This window comes from Bos indicus, chromosome 6 (genome assembly GCF_029378745.1).
Source record: "Bos indicus isolate NIAB-ARS_2022 breed Sahiwal x Tharparkar chromosome 6, NIAB-ARS_B.indTharparkar_mat_pri_1.0, whole genome shotgun sequence".
In the NCBI taxonomy this organism is placed as follows: Eukaryota; Metazoa; Chordata; class Mammalia; order Artiodactyla; family Bovidae; genus Bos; species Bos indicus.
The window spans coordinates 84,892,442-84,916,452 of NC_091765.1; the positions used below are offsets into that span (position 1 = coordinate 84,892,442).

Here is a 24,011-nt window from a genome sequence, read left to right on the forward strand (position 1 = left end):
GATGGACAGGGAGGTCTGGCGTGCTGTAGTTCATGGGGTCACAAAGTGTTGGATACAACTGAATGACTGAACCGAACTGATGCTTACATCCAAAGAGAAATCAGTCAGGAAGTTAAATTAAAACAGCTCCATCTCAAGTAAATATGTAAATAGCAGATGTAGAAAGCAACTGAAAGGGCAAAGTCTAGAACACTTCCAGATTATACAGTGTGTTTAATATTGTTTTGTCAGTCATCACACATTTAAATATTAATGTCCTTGCATAGAACATCAACTATATCTTGTAAGGGATAAAAAGTGTAAAAATAATAGCAAATGAGAGGTTCTTGTGACTGCAGCCCCTTTGACACAGAATTAGAAATAAAGTGACATTAGCAAGTTGGAGGGTTAGGAGGGTCCCAACACTTGTATCCCCCATAAAATCTACAAAAACAATAAATGCACAATTAGAAACCATTGAAAAATATGTAGAACTAAAATTTAAATTCTCTTCATTGGAAATTCAGTGTATTCTTTAAGATTTTCCCTGTGGTATGCAAATTTACATATATTTACATACGTTTAATTTTATGTCCAAAGAAGAATGTCATGCTTATTTTTTGTAATTTTTGCAACTTTTTATTTACTTAGTAATGTGACATGGAGAGTATTCAACAATATTGTCCATAATCCATCTGTTTTCTCTCATGGCTGTATAACGCATACCTATGTTGTAGGTTAGTGTGTTTATAAACTGATAGCAATTTAAGTGCTAGTGGGAATTCAGTATATAATTATGAACCCACCTACCAATGCAGGAAACATAAAAGATGTGGGTTTAATCCCTGGGTTTGGAAAATCCCCTGGAGGAGGGCATGGCAACCCACTGCAGTATTCTTGTCTGGAGAATCTCATGGACAGGAGAGCCTGGCAGGCTACAGTTCATGGGGTGGCAAGAAGTCAGACATGACTGAAGTGACTTAGCATGCATGAACACTTGCAAGTCTTTCTGTATGAAAGATAACCAAGATGTAGAGTTGCAGTGTTAAACAGTACATTTAAATTTTATTTTCAAAGGGTATCTCCACATTATACATACAGAAAAATAGTTCTCCTATATTATTTGTTCTGAAAATTATTTTTGGAAAATAATTTGCTTTAAAAAAATTTTTAATTATGAAAATATGCATTTTCATATAGTTCCCTGTATATTAGAATTTTTTAGGTAGATAAGATTTTTAGTTAGAATTTCAATATCAAACTCTCAGAAATTAATAGAATGCATCTATAGAGAAGTAGAAGAATACAGTAGACCTTAAAATCATCATGAATCAATTCAACATATTAAGATTTATGCAATTTTTACACAACAGTAGAATACAAATTCTACTCAAGTTCCCATAGACTATAAACTAGGAGACACTGAAATATATCCAGAGACATAAGTGGCTTAGTTTCCATTTCCAAAGCACCAGTGACTTTTGTCCATTTCTACATGTCATCGGCCATTTCACTTCTGTGACTTTCTTATTCATCTTCATCTATTTTCATATTGGACTGTTTGACTTTTTGTTGGAGTTTTGGAGTAATTCTCACTATACAGTAATGACAAATGCTTTTTTTTGTTACAAGTGTTGCAGGATAGATTTCTGGAAAATTATTTAGAACTATATGTGTGATTTAATAATATTATCTACTATGGTACCATATTAATTCTATCTTTTTTAAATATGGCAATTATGTTGAGAGGCAGTATGGAAAATTCTATGGTACATTTTTCCTATCATTCCCCAAGCATCAATTTATTTTTAAATAATTTGAATAAATTATGCCTTAGACTGATGAATGTTTGTTATATGACTTAGATGGTGGTCCTCTTGATCAATAAGACCCATTTCCTCACCTGGACCACCTTGATTATAAACTGCTTTCCTGATGTGCAATTTACAAAAGTGACTTCATATTGCTTTCATTTGATTTACCAATTTTCCATAAACTTCATGTAATTTTTGTATTTTGCCCATTGTTATCTGATTATGTAAGTCAGAGGAGGTCTAGGTTTATCATTCTAGTGTCTATGCACACCATGTGAAACACTGTTTACCATATTCAATAATTTTTTAGTAAATCTTCTGATTTAAAATAATAAATTTCAATATTTACCCATTTACTTTTATATAATTTTCATCAGCTTTCATCTTGGTATGACATTTTTCTAAATCTTAAAACAGTTAAAAAATTCCTTGTAAATGAATTTTGAAAGGAGGTGCTGAACTGTGAAAAGCCATTTTGTCACAGGAAGATAGGAGCCTTTTCATAACTCCTTCCTGTTGAAATAAGCTGGAAGAATTCCACCTCTGGGGCATTACTGCTTTGGGACCCAAATACAGCTATTCCCTTTTCCTCTTCTTTCCTGTTTCAGCAAACTTTCGGCAACAGAACAGAAAACATTTTGTGATGACAAATACAGCAGTTGCCACACAGGCCAGCAGGAACCCGATCACATCCAGAGAGTGGTACTGGAACCAGGTGAGCTTGTGGGCGGCAGGTCGCAGGTACTTGGCTCCTTTGTGGCGCATGACAAATTCAATCCAGAAGACTGCTCGGTCAAGGGGCTTCATAGGCTGATCACGTTGAATGGTTGATAACCACATAGCATTCCGTTTATACCTGAAGGAAAATCAAAGAGACATCAATTTATAGAATGAACTATAAAAGTTAAATATGTGAAATTTCCATGCAGAGAGAGGAAATGAGTGCCACATAGAGTGGAAGAACGATTGATTATTTTTCTAAGAGATAATTATAGAGATCTAAGTTCATCGGCCTGGAGAAGGAAATGGCAACCCACTCCAGTGTTCTTGGTGGAGAATTTCATGGACGGAGAATCCTGGCAGGCTACAGTCCATGGGGTCGCAAAGACCTGGATATGACTAAGCAACTGAACACAGGCACAGGAGCTTATGGGCTTGAATTTGTTGAATGCATAGGATTTCAAGCTATGAAGAAAAGAGAAGACAAGAGAGAAGTGTCTGTAGCTTGAGAATGGAGTAAGTTAAATTGTGAAGGTGAAAAGAAAAGAAATACATGACTTGAGCTATCCAGTAAGGAATTGTGAAGAGATCTGGCAGAAAAGCTTTGAAACACTATCATAATCCAGAGATAAGAGGTAAATACATCATGAGCTTCAGAGACATGGCCAGATAGCACTGGCCAGGAGTTGGTGTTGACCTTATATTAGTGAAGCAGTGGTTAAAGTGTGGAAGTGAATTGCCTTCGTTTGAATTCTGACTCTGACACTTACCTTGCTGCCTGCTTTTTAAACTCCATTTCTTAGTTTTTCATTGTTAAATGGAATGCATAGCAATAGTATCCTATCTGATTATTTGGAGGAATAATATATTGATCCTTAGATGTATTATTAGTATACAGTAGACTGAGTAAATTTTTCCTAATATTATTGTTGTTTTCCTTGCTAGTTATTTTAGAATACAGAGTGTGCCAAACATTTCACCCTCAGACTTTCGAGTTTTATTTGTTTTTATTGTTGAAATGATGATGGACTAACAGACAAGGAAAGAGGAATAAAGCGATATGATGCATGAACTTTTATAAATAACAGTGTGGTAACAATGAAGGTAACTTCTCTCCCTGTTCTGTAAAAAACTCAGGGGGAGCATTGGGTGTTTGAGAAGAGGGTAGTAGTTCAGAAATACTTTTAATAGAGTAGGGAAAGTTTATAATGAAGAAGTTACTTAATATGTATAATGGACTTAGTACAATGTGTACCATATCATAGTCAATATATATCAAGCAGTACATTATCTTTCTTTATTGACGCTAGCTTTGCTGGTGCCGCTTACTGCTGCTGCTGCTGCTAAGTCCCTTCAGTCATGTCCGACTCTGTGCGACCCCATACATGGCAGCCCGCCAGGCTCCACCGTCCCTGGGATTCTCCAGGCAAGAACACTGGAGTGGGTTGTCATTTCCTTCTCCAATGCATCAAAGTGAAAAGTGAAAGTCAAGTCGCTCAGTCATGTCTGACTCTTAGCGACCCCATGGATTGCAGCCTACCAAGCTCCTCCGTCCATGGGATTCTCCAGGCAAGAGTACTGGAATGGGGTGCCATTGCCTTCTCCGGATGCTAGCTTTACATTATTAAAAATTAAAAAATACACAAAGATACTAGAGAGAGTTACTTTTACATAAAACTGCCTACTGAAACATATATTTCTTTTAAAAATAAAGAAACTATTCTTCTAATGGCAGACATTTAGTGTAATATTTGTGCTAAAATTAAATAACACTGTTTTTAAAGCACAAATGTCCATTGTGCTATTATTGCCAATATAGTCTCAAAATGTTTTTTTCCAAAGTCATCATGAAACAAAAGGGGGAAAATACATACATCATATTTATGATATTAGTAGTAATAATATTACTCAAGTTAAACCATGAAACAATTTGAAAACAAAATGTTTCTGGTTTCAGAAAATTTGGTTTTTACATAGGAATATCCCAACTTGTCTTTTCAAAGTCAATTACTTTTTGATTTTACAGTTCTTCAAAACAAGACAAAAATAACCTAAAGAAGAACTAAGAATGTACCTATATTTGGGCTTCCCAGGTGGCACTGGTGGTAAAAAATAGTCTCAAAATAGTTGTAATTAGATAGTTCTAGATGTTTATCTTTCATCTTTTATGGAAAAAATTTTAGCACAGAAAATTTGAAAAGTGCTCAATGTAATGAGAATTTGAGATGGATCATGTCATGGTGATTTACTAAAATTAGACCATTTTAGAAGAGTCTAATGGAGAAGGCAATGGTACCGCACTCCAGTACTCTTGACTGGAGGATCGCTTGAGCAGAGGAACCTGGTGGGGTGCAGTCCATGGGGTTGCGAAGAGTAGGACATGACTGAGCGACTTCACTTTCACTTTTTCACTGTCATGCATTGGAGAAGGAAATGGCAACCCACTCCAGTGTTCTTGCCTGGAGAATCCCAGGGACAGGGGATCCTGGTGGGCTGCCCTCTATTGGGTCACACAGAGTCGGACACGACTGAAGTGACATAGCAGCAGCAGCAGCAGCAGCAGAAGAGTCTAAAACATTTGCGGAATTCATATGCTGAAGGAAAGTTGTAAGTGTGCAGATGAGTGCTTAAAGAGTTCATGGTTTCCTACTTTAACTTTGTTCTCAGTGCTTCCTCTTAATCCTTGTTACCACCTAGGGATTCTTCTCATTCTAATGAGGAGCTCTTTCAAAATTTCTCCACAATCCTTAAGCCTCTCACAAATCTTTCCCCTAAAGCCACTGAAAACACACAATGTGACCCAATAGGTTACTAATGACTATTTTCAAAGCATTGAGCAAATCTTACTGAAGACTCCTTGCTGCCTCTTGTGTCTTCCTATGAGAACGCCTCTAGAAATAATACGTAGTAAAACATATATGTGTATATGTATACTCACGAAGGATTGTTAATGACTTGCTTCAGTGCATTGAGGAAATCTGTTTTTGACATTGTTTCCAAGTTCAATCTGACAGCTGCTCCTTTGGCCTTCACTCGGTTGATGTTATCAGGTTGCTCAGCAAACAAAGGAAGGCCCACCATAGGGACCCCGTGGTAGATAGCCTCATAAATGCCATTGGTTCCACCGTGAGTTATAAAGGCCTTGGTTTTTGGATGACCTAGGATTGTGTGAATTTCAGTAAAATTATTAATTAAAAGTCTTAAAAATGAGAAAAGGGCATTAGAAGACACTGAAAGAAAGCAATGTTTGTTTGTTTAATATCACCCTTGATTACACACAGGAAACTGCATTTAAATAGCTTTTGGAACTCAGTGCAAGAATCCACTAAGTCTGCTGGAGAGGTAAGTGAAGACTTCATGAAAGAAGTACTTTACCTTTTGAATGTCATAAACGAATTCAAGATCAGCAGGTGAATAGCTTGAAAGAATATTCTGCGTAAAATAAAGCGGATGAACAAAAATACCAGAGGAGGGCATGTCAGAAATATATTCTCTTAAAGAAACAGTAAAGTCATTCAGTCCGATAGAAAGGGTGACAAGGCCACAGGAAGGGTAATGGTAGTTGTACTGGAACCAGAGGAAGGAAAATCTACATTACCATAAAATGTGTAATTGCCTCAAGGAAATGATTGCAGAATTTTTCCTACAGAAAATGAAGGGTCATTGGTAATAAAAAAGGAGCGGGTATTTTTCAGTGGATCTTAATATCCCTACGGGGGCGGAAAAGATAGAGAATTCAAAGACAGAACAACCATCTCTGAAGTTATTTAAAAGTTCATGGCTCAAAATGATTACAGCTAAAATAAGACATTTTGATTCTAAGGGACATCTCTATGTTTAATAAAGTGACAATTGCTATATTTTCTATTTTCACCTAGAGCTGGAAATAAAAATAAAGGAGTAAAGTTTTCTTTTTGAGTGTTTCAATAATAAATACTTGGTAAGTTTGTTTCCTGTTGAAGTACGATCACTCTGCTCAGCTGTTACCCATGCTTTCAATTGTTCTACCAAGTCTCACCAAGAAGGTCATTCTGGGGGACCCACTTATACAGCCGAGTATTGGGTCCTAAGGTGTCTGGTTTCTTGCCATCATATCTCCATAAAACCTGTTAAAGAAAATATTCCGTAAGTTGAACTTCAAATTTATAGGGATAGAATTCTAAAGAGATTGAAGACAACTAGTTAAAAGTCTTCCATATGGAAGACTTTTCATATGGAATTTGCCATATTCCATATGAAATGTCATATTCCATATGATATTCAGTTGAAGCTGAAAGTCCAATACCTTGGCCCCCTGATGTGAAGAACTGATTCTTTAGAAAAGACCCTGATGCTGGGAAAGATTTAAGGCAGGAGAAGAAGGGGACGACAGAGCATGAGATGGTTGGATGGCATCACTGACTCAATGGACTTGAGTTTGAGTAGCCTCTGGGAGTTGGTGATAGACAGGGAAGCCTGGTGTGCTGCAGTCCATGGGGTCGCAGAGTCAGACACAACTGAGTGACTGAGCTGAACTGAACTGATGACAATTAAGGAAACAAGGACATGACCTCTTAAGTAATGATATTTACTAATACACTGCCATCAATAGGAAGAACCACATTTTATGAACTTATTCAACCAGGTGTGGTATGCACTAATGACTGATGCCATAAAGAAATGAGATCTTGAATAGCAAATTTATATATTTAAGAAATTGCTATTGGTCTCCATTCTATTAAAAAAAGTGGCAAATCATTAATAACATACATTTATTTGCTTTATTTCATACACTAGCTCTTATTTTAAAATTTAATTGTCTCTTACTGATTCCTTTTGGATTCATAGTAGGGACTTTACTTATATACACTTACTCATATAGCTTAAGTAATTTTTACTAGAGTTTTATATCTTTTGGTTTACAAAAAGGAATACATTCAATCAGCCACTTATTACAATTAATATTTCTGCTTATTTAGTAATTTATTAATAGCAAGTAATGGCAACCCACTCCACTACTCTTGCCTGGGGAATCCCATGGACGGAGGAGCCTGGTAGGCTGCAGTCCATGGGGTCGCGAAGAGTCAGACACGACTGAGCAACTTCACTTTCACTTTCACTTTTAGCTTTCATGCATTGGAGAAGGAAATGGCAACCCACTCCAGTGTTCTTGCCTGGAGAATCCCAGGGATGGGGGAGCCTGGTAGGCTGCTGTCTCTGGGGTCGCACAGAGTCAGACACGACTGATGCAACTTAGCAGAGAGAATTAATGCTGTTTAGGAGATAGCTTCTTTTAGATTACAAATTGTTAAACACTACTTCTAAGAAAAGTGTCTATTAGCAATTTTTGACATGAATCCAGTGTATTACCACTTTTCTAGGTTAGGAAAGTCTTTAAATTTAGAAAAGAAAAGCCTGTCAGCAATTTGTAACTATTAATAACAAAACAGCTGTTGGTAAAGTTCAAAAACTGTGGTGCTAAATTAGTACCAAGCAATCTTTATAAACTGGATTATAATTTTTAGTTGTTTAGCTTCTATTTGCTATGTGAATGTAAAGTAGGTTTCCAGCAAAAAATTAGCATGTGTAGTTAGGAGAATACTATGATCGATATCAGATAGTAAACTAAAAAAGAAGTTCACAAACATCCAAAGACCCTTGGTGTATTTTATACATTAGAAAATAAGTTACTGCTATATTTTATGGAGAAGGAGGCAGCTGATCCTTTTCCATGCCAGTCTTTCTCATGCTTGACTCCTTCTTACAGCCTCTTTTCTTTCCTCAATTTAGAATAGTAATAGAAGCAGAGTCCATTAAGGACCAGACTTTACAGTGCACCGGGTTCATCCAAAGGGCAGGACCCCACCTTCACCCTTTTCCTTTGCTCTTCCTGCCTCAGACTTTGGCAGGACCCAGTCAACCATCAGAGAAGGCGATGGCACCCCACTCCAGTACTTTTGCCTGGAAAATCCCTTGGACGGAGGAGCCTGATAGGCTGCAGCCCATGGGGTCGCTAAGAGTTGGCACGACTGAGCGACTTCACTTTCACTTTTCACTTTCATGCGTTGGAGAAGGAAATGGCAACCCACTCCAGTGTTCTTGCCTGGAGAATCCCAGGGACGGGGGAGCCTAGTGGATTGCCGTCTATGGGGTCGCACAGAGTCGTACACGGCTGAAACGACTTAGCAGCAGTAGCAGCAGTCAATCAAGGAGGCTGATGTTTCTCTTTCTCTGAATCACTGTGGCTATACGGATATCTGGCAGCAGATTGCGGTTCCCTGACCATCCTTTCTCTGTGTAGCAACCAGAAAAGGACACTGAAGAGGGCTGTTTCAACATTTAGGACAAGGAAAGGGGTTGGGATTTCCTGGCAGGTAGAAATTGCATGGCACATTGCAGGTTTTTGTCAATATTGCTTAACATTATTGTATTATTGGGTCTTCCCTGGTGGCTTAGATGGTAAAGAGCCTGCCTGCAGTGTGGGAGACCTGGGTTTGATCTCTGGGTTGGGAAGATCCCCTCAAGAAGGAAATGGCAACCCATTCCATTATTCTTGCCTGGAAAATCCCATGGACAGAGGAGTCTGGCTACAGTCTATGGGTTTGCAAAGAGTCGGTATTATGCCTACTGTTAAAATTTAACCTCTGAGAACACCTGTATATGTATACTGTGTCCTCAGGAGCCCTTCATGGTAAAGGAGTAAACTACATAACAGAATGTGAGATTTCTTTTCCTGCCTACAACACTATTATAATACCAAAATTCATACTACATCTCTTAAATATATCTCTTTTTGATTACAATGTAAGTCCAAAGTTATTGTCAATCAAAAACACTCTGTATACCACTTTAGCATCTGCCATGTATATTTTGTTTTTTTATAAATATCTCAGATAAGTTGGAGCTATCATAGTAGTTTACCTTTCTTGCAAAAATTTTCTGTAATTAGACCTTTTATAGAGTTTAACAGACTCATTAGTTGCTGTTGTCATTCAGTTACTAAGCTGTGTCCAATGCTTTGCGACCCCATGGACTGTAGCCCACCGGGCTCCTCTGTCCATGCGGTTTTCCAGGCAAGAATACTGGAGTGGCTTGCCATTTCCTTATCCAAGCGATCTTCCCAACCCAAGGATCAAGCCTGAGTCTCCTGCATTGACAGGCATACTCTTATACTGAGCCACCAGGGAAGCCCAACTTGTTAAATAGTTGTCCACTATTAAGTTACTGTGTGTACCTTTTGTGGAATCTGGGCAAGAGCTGATGCAATCATATTGGCTCTTTCTTCTGTCACGTTAGTGACCATTGACCCCAAAGTAAACACCACAATACCATTTTCTCCAGAGCTCTGCACAAACTCTTCCATTTCCTGTGAAAAAAGCATTTGCTCCATCACAAAAGAGCAACAGCATAGCAAACATTAACTGAAGGATGGCTACAAACACTATAATTAGGAATTATTGGTGACTTTTTAAAAAAAGTGGTAAAATATACATAAGATAAAATTTACCATCTTCATCATTTCTAAGTGTATAGTTCAGTAGTGTTAAATATATTTGTCTTGTGGAACCAATCTCCAGACATTTTTCATCTGGCAAAACTAGAAGTCTATGTCCATTAAGAAGCACCATTTCTTCTTTGCCCAGCCCCTGGAGACCTTCATTCTACTCTAGTTTCTACAAACTTGAGAGTCTAGCAATCTCATAAAAACTGAATTGTATAGTATTTGTATTTTTGTGATGGATTATTTCACTTTGCCTAAGGTTCATCCATGTTTTGCCTTGTTTCATATTTCCTTTTAAAGGCTGAGTAATATTTCATTGTTTGCAGACACATTTTGTTTTTTTTTGCTTTATCTGTTGATGGATGCTTGGGTTTCTTCAACCTCTTGACTCTTGTGAATAGTGCTTTCATGAACATGGTGTGTAAATATCTCATCCTAATTTCATAACTAATTTCAATTTTTTATATATATCCCCAGAAGGAGAATTGTTGACCTCTATGGTAATTCTATGTTTTATTTCTTGAGGAATCTCCATAGCGTTTTCATTAATGGCTCTCTTTTAAACAGATGTTATCCCTGAGATCCTTGGGAAGGAGATATGTAATATGAGGTTAATTTCTTCTAATATGTGTATTTGTGCAAATGTGTATGTGTGTAAAAGCAAGAAAAAGACAGTAGTGAGGAGATACTATTAAACAATGCTACACTCAGATTCTTCATCAATAATGTTATTGATTACTAACATAGATTATTGGAAAGATTTGCTTCCTTTGTGCCTCAGCTGGCAAAGAATCTGCTTGCAATGTGGGAGACCTGAATTCGATCCCTCAGTTGGGAAGATCCCCTGAAGAAGGGAACGGCAACCCACTCCAGTAATCTGGCCCGGAGAATTCCATGGACTGTATAGTCCACAGGGTCACAGACAAAGAATTGGACACAACTGAGCAACTTTCAGTTTCACTTTTTGCTTCATCTTATTTATTATTATAATCCTACTAAATCACTAATTTATTCCATACATTCTGGTGAGTTATTTTAGTTTCATCATTTGTATTTTATTTCCCTGACTATTAGTACTAAGAAAAAGTTATGATTCTAATAACTTTCTCATTCTTTCAGCTCTATAATCCTTATACCTCAACTTAAACTTTGCCAATATTTCCCAGACTCTCTCTCTAAATTACTAATCACTGACAATGAGGAGTCTGGCATTGCTGTTTGTATGTTCTACGAAAGAGTCCTGAGTCCTATATGTAAAACCCAGAGATATATCTGTGTATTTATATATATATTTGAGTGATCATATTGCTGAATTTGTTTCAGTTCAGTTCAGTCGCTCAGTCATGTCCGACTCTTTGCAACTCCATGAACCGCAGCATGCCAGGTCTCCCTGTCCATCACCAACTCCCAGAGTCCATCCAAACCTATGTCCATTGAGTCGGTGATGCTATCGAACCATCTCATCTTCTGTCGTCCCCTTCTCCTCCTGCCTTCAGTCTTTCCCAGCATCAGGGTCTTTTGTTTACACTTTCTTAATGTCACAGTAGGATGTACTATGTGTAACTTCTGTGAACTTGTGGTTCACATCAAACTAAATAAAGCTCCTGGTGAAGCTGTATTTGCTGGAATTGTTTTAGAGTTATTTTGTTGAGTAACCCCAGATCCTCACCAATTAAAAATAATTTTGTCACTAATATACTAGAATAAATCCACATTGCTCAATGTACTCTCCTAAAAAAATTGTACGCTTGGAATTGTATCAGAATTATTTTGTCTTGTAGTCCTTCACACTTTCCAATGTAAAATTTTTATCTTCTATATTAGAATAATTCCACATTCCTCATTGTACTCTATTACAAAAAAAATGCAGAGAAATTTTCCTGAATAGCTAGTGAAAATGATGTACATATCTTTTAAACTTCTTTCTTTTTTTTCTGTTTTCAATTTACTATTTTTTTCTTCTGGAGAATAATGACTCAACCCTTCCGTCATAAAATGTATATTTTTTGACCCTACTTATGATCATAAAATATTTTTTTAACCTATTTTTAACAGAAAAAAAAAGACAATGGAATCTTTTTTCAAACTTTAACCTTGCAGATTACATTGTGTAGAGAATTCTTTAAAAATGTAATTTCACCCTGATGATATCAGTCTCAATATGAACTTCAGTGAACTTTCCTATGACTCACATGTGTGTGCATGCTCAGTTGCCTCAGTCATGTCCGATTCTTCACAACCCTGTAAGACTGTAACCTACTAGTCTCCTGTCCATGGGATTCTCCAGGCAAGAATACTGGACTGGGTTGCCATGCCTTCCTCCAGGGAATCTTCCTGACCCATGGATTGAACCCACATCTCCTTTGGCTCCTGCATTGCAGGTGGATTCTTTACCACTGAGCCATCAGGAATGACTGACTCACATGGTACATCCAGGTCATATGTATATTTCTAGTGACCTTTAGCAGTATTTAAAGTTATGTGTCTTCAGTATTTTGTTTCATTGTCTTACTATTCAAAGCTCATTTTTCTCTGCTCTGGAAGATGCATCCCTATCATATTGTAATACAGCCTTTCTTTAAAAATTAATCACAGATGTGGACTGATTATTCTCCTTCTCTGACATCTTTATGAAAATAACACAAGCAGTAATCCAAGTCTATGCCCCAACCAGTAATGCTGAAGAAGCTGAAGTTGAAAGGTTCTATGAAGACCTACAAGACCTTTAAGAACTAACACCCAAAAAAGATGTCCTTTTCATTATAGGGGACTGGAATGCAAAAGTAGGAAGTCAAGAAACACCTGGAGTAACAGGCAAATTTGGCCCTGGAGTACGGAATGAAGCAGGGCAAAGACTGATAGAGTTTTGCCAAGAGAAAACACTGGTCATAACAAACACCCTCTTCCAACAACATAAGAGAAGACTCTATACGTGGACATCACCAGATGGTCAACACCGAAATCAGATTGATTATATTCTTTGCAGCCAAAGATGGAGAAACTCTATACAGTCAACAAAAACAAGACCAGGAGCTGACTGTGGCTCAGACCATGAACTCCTTATTGCCAAATTCAGACTTAAATTGAAGAAAGTAGGGAAAACCACTAGACCATTCCGGTATGACCTAAATCAAATCCCTTATGATTACACAGTGTAAGTGAGAAATAGATTTAAGGGCCTAGATCTGATAGATAGAGTGCCTGATGAACTATGGAATGAGGTTCGTGACATTATACAGGAGAGAGGGATCAAGACCATTCCCATGGAAAAGAAAGGCAAAAAAGCAAAAAGGGTGTCTGGGGAGGCCTTACAAATAGCTGTGAAAAGAAGAGAAGTGAAAAGCAAAGGAGAAAAGGAAAGATATAAACATCTGAATGCAGAGTTCCAAAGAATAGCAAGAAGAGATAAGAAAGTCTTCTTCAGCAATCAATGCAAAGAAATAGAGGAAAACAACAGAATGGGAAAGACTAGAGATCTCTTCAAGAAAATCAGAGATACCAAAGGAATATTTCATGCAAAGATGAGCTCAATAAAGGACAGAAATGGTATGGACTGAACAGAAGCAGAAGATATTAAGAAGAGATGGCAAGAATACACAGAAGAACTGTACAAAAAAGATCTTCATGACCAAGATAATCACGATGGTGTGATCACTGACCTAGAGCCAGACATGCTGGAATGTGAGGTCAAGTGGGCCTTAGAAAGCATCACGACGAACAAAGCTAGGTAGGTGATAGAATTCCAGTTGAGCTATTCCAAATCCTGAAAGATGATGCTGTGAAAGTGCTGCACTCAATATGCCAGAAAATTTGGAAAACTCAGGAGTGTCCACAGGACTGGAAAAGGTCAGTTTTCATTCCAATCCCAAAGAAAGGCAATGCCAAAGAATGCTCAAAGTACCGCACAATTGCACTCCTCTTACATGCTAGTAAAGTAATGCTCAAAATTCTCTAAGCCAGGCTTCAGCAATATGTGAACCATGAACTTCCTGATGTTCAAGCTGGTTTTAGAAAAGGCAGAGGAACCAGAGATCAAATTGCCAACATCCACTGGATCATGGGAAAAGCAAGAGAGTTCCAGAAAAACATCTATTTCTGCTTTATTGACTATGCCAAAGCCTTTGACTTTGTGGATCACAATAAACTGTGGACATGTCTGAAAGAGATGGGAATACCAGACCAACTGACCTGCCTCTTGAGAAATTTGTATGCAGGTCAGGAAGCAACAGTTAGAACTGGACATGGAACAACAGACTGGTTCCAAATAGGAAAAGGAGTTCGTCAAGGCTGTATATTGTCATCCTGTTTATTTAACTTATACGCAGAGTACATCATGAGAAACGCTGGACTGGAAGAAACACAAGCTGGAATCAAGATTGCCGGGAGAAATATCAATAACCTCAGATATGCAGATGACACCACCCTTATGGCAGAAAGTGAAGAACTAAAAAGCCTCTTGATGAAAGTGAAAGTGGAGAGTGAAAAGTTGGCTTAAAGCTCAACATTCAGAAAACGAAGATCATGGCATCCAGTCCCATCACTTCATGGGAAATAGATGGGGAAACAGTGGAAACAGTGTCAGACTTTATTTTGGGGGGCTCCAAAATCACTACAGATGGTGACTGCAGCCATGAAATTAAAAGACTCTTACTCCTTGGAAGTAATGTTATGACCAACCTAGATAGCATATTCAAAAGCAGAGACATTACTTTGCCTAAAAGGTTCGTCTAGTCAAGGCTATGGTTTTTCCTGTGGTCATGTATGGATGTGAGAGTTGGACTGTGAAGAAGACTGAGCGCCAAAGAATTGATGCTTTTGAACTGTGGTGTTGAAGAAGACTCTTGAGAGTCTCGGACTGCAAGGAGATCCAGGCAGTCCATTCTGAAGGAGATCAGCCCTGGGATTTCTTTGGAAGGAATGATGCAGAGGCTGAAACTCCAGTACTTTGGCCACCTCATGTGAAGAGTTGACTCATTGGAAAAGACTCTGATGCTGGGAGGGATTGGGGGCAGGAGGAGAAGGGTGCGACAGAGGATGAGATGGCTGGATGGCATCACTGACTGATGGACGTGAGTCTGAGTGAACTCCGGGAGTTGGTGATGGACAGGGAGGCCTGGCGTGCTGCGATTCATGGGGTCGCAAAGAGTCAGACACGACTGAGCGACTGATCTGATCTGATCTGATGGCAAAAGCAAGAGAGAAGGCAATGGCACCCCACTCCAGTACTCTTGCCTGGAAAATCCTATGGATGGAGGAGCCTGGTGGGCTTCCGTCTATGGGGTCGCACAGAGTCGGACACGACTGAAGCGACTTAGCAGCAGTAGCAGCAGCATGGCAAAAGCATGCAAAATACAAAAAGTTATAAAAATGAAATAAGGTATACTACTGAGTAGGGATATCCTTATTTTAAAATTCATGCACTTTTTTAGAAGAATAAAATATATTTGACATAAAGCATTATGGAACTTAAGACATAATGATTTGATACATTTATATATTGTAATAGGTTTGCCATTTTAATGATAGTTTACATCTTCATAATGTTACATAATTATATTTTCTTTTTTTGTGGTTGTAATAACTAAGATCTAGTCTCAGCATGCTTGATGATTATAATATTGTTGTCTACAATCACTGTTCTGTACCTTATGTCTATAGCACTTATTTACTCTGAGATGCAAGTTTGTACCCTTAAAAGCATCTCTTTATTTCTCCCAGCCCTTAGCCCCTGGTAACCACTACCATATTACTCTCCTTTATTAAAAGTCTGACCTTTTTAAGTTTCCTCAAACAAGGGATTGGTGTGTGTGCTTAGTCACTCAGTCGTGTCCGACTCTTTGCAATCCCATGGGCTGTAGCCTGCCAGGCTCCTCTGCACGTGGGAATTCTCCAGGCAAGAATACTGGAGTGGGTTTCCATGCCCTCCTCGTACAAGGGATATCATACAGTATTGGTCTTTGTCTTTTCAAAAAGATAAACAAAAATGACAAACTTTAGCTAGACTAACAAAAGAAAGAAGAAGACTCATAAATAAAATTAGAAACGAAAGAGAAGACATTAAACTAAAATCACAAAAATACATAAGGTCATAAGATACTGCTGTGTAGAATTATACACCAACAAATTATGTACCACAAAGAATAGATAAAGTCCTAGAAATACATAATATGTCAAGGCAGAATCAGGAAGAATTAGAAAATCTGAATAATTATAATGAGTAAAGATACTGAACCAGTAGTCAAAAATTTCCCAACACAGAAAACACCAGGACTAGAAGACTTCACTGACACATTCTATAAAATATTAATATTTACTGTTGTTCTTGAGTCACTAAGTTGTGTCTGACTCTTTGTGACTCCATGGCCAGTAGCATGCCAGGCTACATGGGGTTTTCCAGTCAAGAATACTGAAATGGATTGTCATTTCCTTCTCCAGGGGATCTTCCCAGATCAGGGATTGAAACTGTGTCCCCTGCTTTGGCAGGCAAATTCTTTACCACTGAGCCAACAGGGAAACCAAATTATACATTCTTTTTTTCCTCCCTATTTGTGTATGTATTATAAATTCTCAACGATCTTAGTTTAACTTAGAATAAAATTTATTTCCTGGTCCATAGGTCCTGGTCCTTAGAAGTATATGAATTTCAGAATTTGGAGGAAAGAATTCTGAAAATTTTGGAGGAATTTGATGCTGGTGACGATTAAAATCTAAAAAAAAAAAAAACTACAATGTTCCTTCAAGGTCAGGGAACTGCATCCACCATGTCACACATGGAAATGGTCATCACTGCATTGTTGTCCAAGCTCTTTAACTCGGAGATCCCCATGGCCACACTGACTTCTGAGCCCATTCTCAGCTCTTCCTTGGAGGCCACAAGCAAAGTTATATCAACAAGGGGAAAGACTATATGACCAAAAATGCCCCCACCCAAAGGGTTCTCTCCTAAGATAATTTCCCCAGGCTTTATAAATGGCTTCTAAATTGCAGGGTTCTTTCTTATTTTGGGTTCTAGGAACCCTAGGTATCCACTGGTTGGAACTCGAGGGTTCTTAAACTCCCCTGGGGTAGGGACATTTAACATGCATATGTGTGATTTGTTTTTCTTCTACTGAAGTATAAACATTATCAGAATCAAAATAATATTAAAGGAAGATTTTCATCTCTGTACATCAAAGAACTGTGAGTACCATTAGTTCAAATATGGTTGATGAAAATTGTATGAAACTTATCGTGAAGTCTTTCATTAGAAAAGACAGTAAGTTAATATCAGTTTTGCTTTTTCAACCTGAATCTCTTTAGTTCTCCCAGCTGATTCACTTGTCAAGTCTTTTAGGAGTTGCACGGTTACATTTCAGAGACTGCTTAAACAGTATGGACCTCATTTTATAAACAATAATATGATTATCTGAAGAAAATATGAATTTCTCCTCCAAATATGTCTATGTAAACTTGTAATATGGAGAAGGAAATGGCACCCCATCCAGTACTCTTGACGGAAAATCCCATGGACGGAGGAGTCTGGTAGGCTGCAGATCATGGGGTCACGAAGAGTCGGACATGACTGAGCGACTTCGCTTTCACTTTTCCCTTTCATGCATTGGAGAAGGAAATGGCAACCCACTCCAGTGTTCTTGCCTGGAGAATCCCAGGGACGAGGGAGCCTGGTGGGCCGCCGTCTATGGGGTCGCACAGAGTCGGACACGACTGAAGCGACTTAGCAGCAGCAAACTTGTAATATAGTTTAAAAAGCCAAAGAGAGGAAAGTAGTAATTCTGAGACTATGAAGCTTCATAGAGACTAAAGTGGGATCTCTGTCAGTCCCTCATTCAGACACATCCCCACATAGCATGAAGCTCATCAGTACTTACTCCAAGGGTTGTGAATCATTGCTTCAAAAACTTTTCCTAAAAAATTAAACAGGAGAGAAGGAACATTTCTAAACTCATTCTACAAGGCCAATATTACACCTTGATATCAAATACACAAGGACATTCTAAGTAAAGGAAACTATATGCCAATATCCAGGGTAAATATATATGCAAAAATTTTCATCCAAATATCAGGAAACCAAATTCAACAGCACATTAAAAAAATTATATACCATGACCAAGTGGAATTTATCCATAGGATGCAAAGATGGTTCAACATCCAAATCAATAGATGTAATACATTGCATTAATACAATAAAAGATAAAATAACTTGATTATCTCAAGAGATGGAGAATAACATTTGACAAGATAACATCCTGTCCTGATAAAACCTCCTATATATTGGGTGTAGAAAGACCTCAACATAATAAAGACCATATATGGTAAACTCAAAGCTAACATGATCAACAATGAAAATTTGAAAACTTTTTCTCTAAGATCAGGAACAAGACATGGATGGCCTCTCACACTCATTCAACATAGTATTAGAAGTCCTAGCTAGAGCAAGGAGGCAAGACAAAAAGATAAAAGGTATCCAAATCAGAAAAGAAGAAGTAAAATCGTCATTCTTTTTTTTTTTTTTTGGTGGATGACATAATTTTTTTGTACAGATAATCCCAGAGGTTCAACTAAAAACCTGAACTAGTCAACACATTCAGTAAAGTTATAGTATAAAAAATCAACATACAGAAATTAGTTGCATTTTTCTATGCTAATAATGAGACATCTAAAAAAATTATGCTATTTACTATATGATCAAAGATAATAAAATAACTAGAAATAAACTTAACCAATGAAGTGAAAACTCTGCACAGTTATAAGCCTTTGTTGGAAGAAATAGCAGAAAAAACAAATAAATGGAAAAACATCATGTATTCATGGATCATAAGAGATAATACTATTGAAATATCCACACTACTCGATGCCAGCCAGAGCATCACACCTACCAATTTCAAATTATACTACAAAGCTGTAATATTTAAGACAATATGCTATTGGCCTAAAGATAGACAAATAGAACAGTGAAAGAGAATGCAGGGTCCAGAATTAAAACAGCATTTATAGTCAATATTTCACAAGGAAGACAAGAACACCTAATTGGGAAATGTTAGTCTATTCTTTGTCTTCTGAGAAAACTAAGCACTTGCAAAAAAGTGAAAGGAGATCCCTATTGTATACATTTCACAAAAATGAATCAAAGACTTCACATAAGACTAGACAGCATAGTAGTCTTTAAAAAAAAAGTGGAGAGAAGCTTCCTTAATATTGGTTTTGAAAATGATTTTTTTGAATATGACACCAAAATCATGATAGAAGAAAAAAATCAATGATAGGACTATATCAAACTCAAAAGCTTCTTCACAGCAAAAGAGACAATCAACACAATGAAAATACAAGCTACAGAATGGGAGAAAAGTTTTTCAAATCACATACTGAATGAGGAATTGATATCAAAACTATTGATGCATTTTGCCAAAAGCCAATTCTTTCAAAGGTAATGAAAATTTCTGAGAACCTAATAATTAATAGAAAAGTTATTGTTTGAAGGAATAATTTTCTATATGATGAAATCCTCACAATAATTGACTTGGATTCAAATCTTGCTTTACAACTTAATAGCAACAGCTACATTTACTGATTATTATCATTATCCTACTGTTCATCTTTCCTTGTCATTCTCCCTTTCCTTCTAACCTCCCTTCTTACTAACACTATCATGTTCCTGAAATGAGAATGGTGAAATCTTTCAAAATACATGGTTAGGCAGTGAAGAACTGTCACTAATCTTATTTCAGCCTTTAGACACTATGAAAATTACCATAGATAACTCAAACAATTTGCAATCCAAAGAGTTTTCCCTTTGAAAAAGATATCAGTTTAATTTTTCCACCAATAATGAGTAGACTAAAGAATCTCTTAAGAGATCACAAAATAGTTTGCTGAAGATTATTTGCTTCCTATTTAAGTTTTAGCTACATTAAAAACTAATCATTTTAATTTATAACAAATTATATTCTTGCTTTCCTTCATTAGAAATAGAGCCCTATGAACTGAAGAAATTTTATAATTGGACAGTTTTCAGATTCAAGTGGCACAAATTATTTGGTCTTTATCATAATCTGCAGAATTTATGATTCCTATATAGGCAGTGTGCATTTTCTCTGTGTTCATTCTGTCAGGCAGCTATGATGTTGAGACCTACACTCCTTAAGAGAGCTTTGCTGAGGTTTTTGTATAAGGTCAGGGTAAGCAGAAAACACTTGGCCTAATAGACGAAGTTATTCCTTTTATGCTGTAAGCTATAAAACCCTGGGATTTCAAATGAGGACTGGTTTAAAAGCTGATGTGAAGGCAAGGAAATGTTGTATTTGACTGCAAAAATTGTTAGGGCATACATTTATGTTGTCAAAGAATAATTTTCATTTTGTCTAGAGCACAGGTGAACAGAAAATAATTCTAGCTTTTCATCTTGCTCATTTAATTACTGAAACCTTAAGAAATTCTTAATATTAAAATCTTAACTTGTTATTAAATTATATTTTATTTAAATTTTATTAAATTACTTTTATTAACTTAATTTTTTTCTAAAAGAAATTAAAAATTTATTTTTAAATCACTTCATGGGATATCTGCTTTCTAGGAATTTACTGGAGAGCATAATCTTGATGTGTTAGGAAACCAGTCTTGATTCAATTAGGAATTAAATCCAGGTGGCTGGCACACATTGTGTTATTGATAGTATGTAATAGCAGCAAAAAAACAATACTTAATATTTCTTCTAGGCCACTGAGTTTGTGTCAGGGACATTTTGGATGCTTCATATGTACAGTTTTTTTCCCCACAAGAACAATATGAGGTTGGTACTATTATCATGATTTAGTGTGGTCATATCTTTTCCGTCCTTGTTTCCTGTATTTCATAGCAACTTGCTAAATGGTGTCCCTTTCTACTCTTCCCCCTTTACAATCCAACCCAGTGACTATATCCTATATAGGTTTTTTTTTTTTTTTTAATGTGATCAAATCTCTCCCTTGACCCTTTTAAAGTTCTACCTAACACCTTTACTAGATGCTTCAAACTCCTCATAATTCTCTGTCTCCAACTTACCTCTTCAGCATCATCTGACTCTTTACTGAGCCTCTTCCTCTTTTGATGAAACTTGGACTTCTTGGCCACTATTATTACTACTCAACCTGCTTTCCTTTTGTATCCACTTCTGCCCTTATACCTTCAATTATTCCTGAATATCCTTTGGATCTCACCTTAATTATTAATGACTCAGAGATATTTCTGTGATTGCTGTTAGATGTTTCCTTATCATTGTGGTCTTTCCATATTGTAAAAATTAATACACAAGTTTTATTACTTGTCTGTATTCTGTTTTTCCAGGTAGAGCATCAAGTGGCAGAAACTGGGTCTCTACCATTTCTCTGCATATTATCACTTACTTTTGGAATATGCTAGTCACTTTATAATTATTTTTAATGAGTGTCTGATGCTTTATTATGCATTAAATGATGAAATCATAATTTAACTGACATATTCTCAAAATCTCCCAGGTATCCCTCTTTTATTCTGTAATGTTAACGAAATTCAGATACTTGTGTTGGTGTGGAATATGAGTTTCTAATTGGAAGTCACTTTAGTTTCCTACATCACTCTCACTGTAATTAAACATTATAAATAAAGAATGCAAAATTATTCCTACTGAAAATGCAAAGTTAAAGAAGCACAACAGAGAAGAGTAGGTGACCTTAGGCAGAGGTTTGGCAGGTTTGCAGTGGAGGCCTCCAATAAATTCAACATTTGGTAGTAGTGGGCAAGGATATTCAAAATCCCAGTAGGATCGAAAGAGCCAAAATTCAGCTTTTCCCATTGTCTCTAATAATGTAGTTGGTCTCCCTGGAAGGAAGGAAAAAAAAAACAAACAAACAAGACTCAGATCAAATGAGAATATTGCCATATATATATATATATATATTAGGTAAGTTTTATAAAAGAGATTGGGGGAATGATGTAGCCAAAGATGTTTGAATGTTTCTATTCTTTGATAAAGCAAATATATATGTGTGTGTATAATATATATTAAACATAAAATGTCTGAAAACTGAACTATATAAATAAAAAAAAAATTAATGCTACCTGGAAGCTTGTGTTACAAATATGTGTGTAACTCTTCAATCTACATGTCTTCATTTATTAAGACATTTTATGAATTTTCTAGTGACTTTTTTCAAGTTAAAAAAGTTTAGTAAGATGGATATACAATTGTTTAGAGAAGTCCTAAGTGTTTCAATCTGTGGTTTATGACTTTCTGGAGTGTCCTGTACTAGTAATGGACCACAGGATTATATCTTACCCTATCATGTAATGTTTCTATACATTTTATGAGATTGATGGAACATTTTATATTTTCTTTTCATCATTTTACTTATAATAGACAAATTTCTGTGACTTTATACAAACTTTTATTCCAAGGAAAATTAGGACTTTATGCCATCAACTAAAAACCTGACTTACCTAGTACTTCACTGTAAAACTGGTCCCACTTCTTCTCCTTTAACATCTGGAAGTAAAAGTCAAAATAAAGTACATATATCATATTTTTGACCCTCTCCATGAATGTCATGTGATCACTTAATTCAGACAATATAACAGGTACGTAGGATGGTGAGTATGGGAGTTTCCCACTCTTCCTTTCAATTGAATAACCGGGAGTGAAGCGGACACTGTACACTAAAGGTACTTTAAATATCTCAGCCAGCAGCTCTCCACAGGGTCCAACGGTATCTGCAAGGACAACATCAAACCTTGATTCATGTAGTTTTGTCATAAGTTTCTTGTTTGAAATAAGTTCTTTACAGATCTTTAGAGTAAGATCAGAATATTCATCAAATAAGCTTTGCAGTAACAAAGGAAATGTCCAAAATGAATTTGTCAGGTCTGTCCAGTTCCCGACAAAATTCTTCAAAGCATCCTCAAAATCATCTTTAGTTAAAGATACTGAGAAATTCTCAAATTTGATGGCAGATGGTTTGTTGGGATCAATCAAAATGGAAGCTGAAGATGTCAAAACAGTCACCTCATGACCCCTCATGACAAGTTCATCCAGAATTATCTTCATATTCATCCAGTGACTATATTCTACTGGCCACACCAGCACCTTTCCACAACTCCCAGAGCTAAAGTAACAAGTCAGCTGTAGCAGCAGCAGAAGCAAGAGCCGTTTCACAGCCATCATGTTCATATGCAGTACTTCTTTAAAATAACTGTATCTGGCAGCTCAAGCTCATAGCCAAAGAGAAATCAGTCTGGAAGTTAAATTACAACTCCTCCATTTCAAGTAAATACATGATATGAACGGTCAGCAGGTGTGGAGAGCAGCAAAAGGGCAAAGTGTAGAACACTTCCAGATGAGTGTGTTTAATGTTTTGCCAGTGCTATTACTCATCTAAAAGTCAAGGATCTTGTACAACAAATTCACTATGTTATGTAAGAGATAAGACTCGTGTAGAAACAGTAGGAATGAGAGGCACTTTTGTCTGCAGTCTCCTTGACACAGAATTTGAAATAAGGTGACATCTTCAAGATGGAGGGCTAGGAGGTCCCAACACTTGTATCCCTCACAAAAACAACAAAAATAATAAATGAACAAGTACAAACCAATGTAAATTATTTGGGGAAAGTTCTATTATAATGATGAAGGAGTAGAAACCCTGAAGAGGGCAAAGCAAAAACCGAAGATGTCCATGTAAAAAACCATGGGAATGATTTTACATACATAGCAACATCCTTCAGTTCAGACCAGCTTGGCAGCATTAAGGATCCCTCCATCAGGATCTTCCCCATGGAGAGAAAGAGAGCAGGAGAATTCCAAAGAGCATCACCTCTGTAAGCATCTGCAGCCTTTGTTACTGAGGACTTCCATAGTCTTCACCAGCGCTGATTTCATTTGACAGAACTGCCAAGAGTTCCTGATGCTGTGTCTTTCCTGAAGCTGGAAATGTCACTGTGGTGAAACCTGAGCTTGGGGCCCCATCACTCCTGTACCCTGCTTTCCTTGGTTGAGATGTTACAGTGCCTTGCCA

The 24,011-nt window shown here is 37.0% G+C and overlaps 1 protein-coding gene across 1 annotated transcript; it reads right to left on the minus strand.

Annotated features, from left to right (window-relative positions):
• Positions 1 to 1,016: 1,016 nt before the first annotated feature.
• Positions 1,017 to 23,273, minus strand: LOC109560520 (UDP-glucuronosyltransferase 2B31-like). The gene is made up of 6 exons (XM_019962838.2): positions 22,444 to 23,273; positions 21,677 to 21,825; positions 9,727 to 9,858; positions 6,532 to 6,619; positions 5,452 to 5,671; positions 1,017 to 2,649 (listed from the first exon to the last, which is right to left on the minus strand). The coding sequence occupies exons 1-6, from the start codon at positions 23,168 to 23,170 to the stop codon at positions 2,370 to 2,372; spliced, it is 1,596 nt and encodes a 531-aa protein (XP_019818397.2). The 5' UTR covers positions 23,171 to 23,273; the 3' UTR covers positions 1,017 to 2,369.
• Between the last annotated feature and the right edge of the window lie 738 nt (positions 23,274 to 24,011).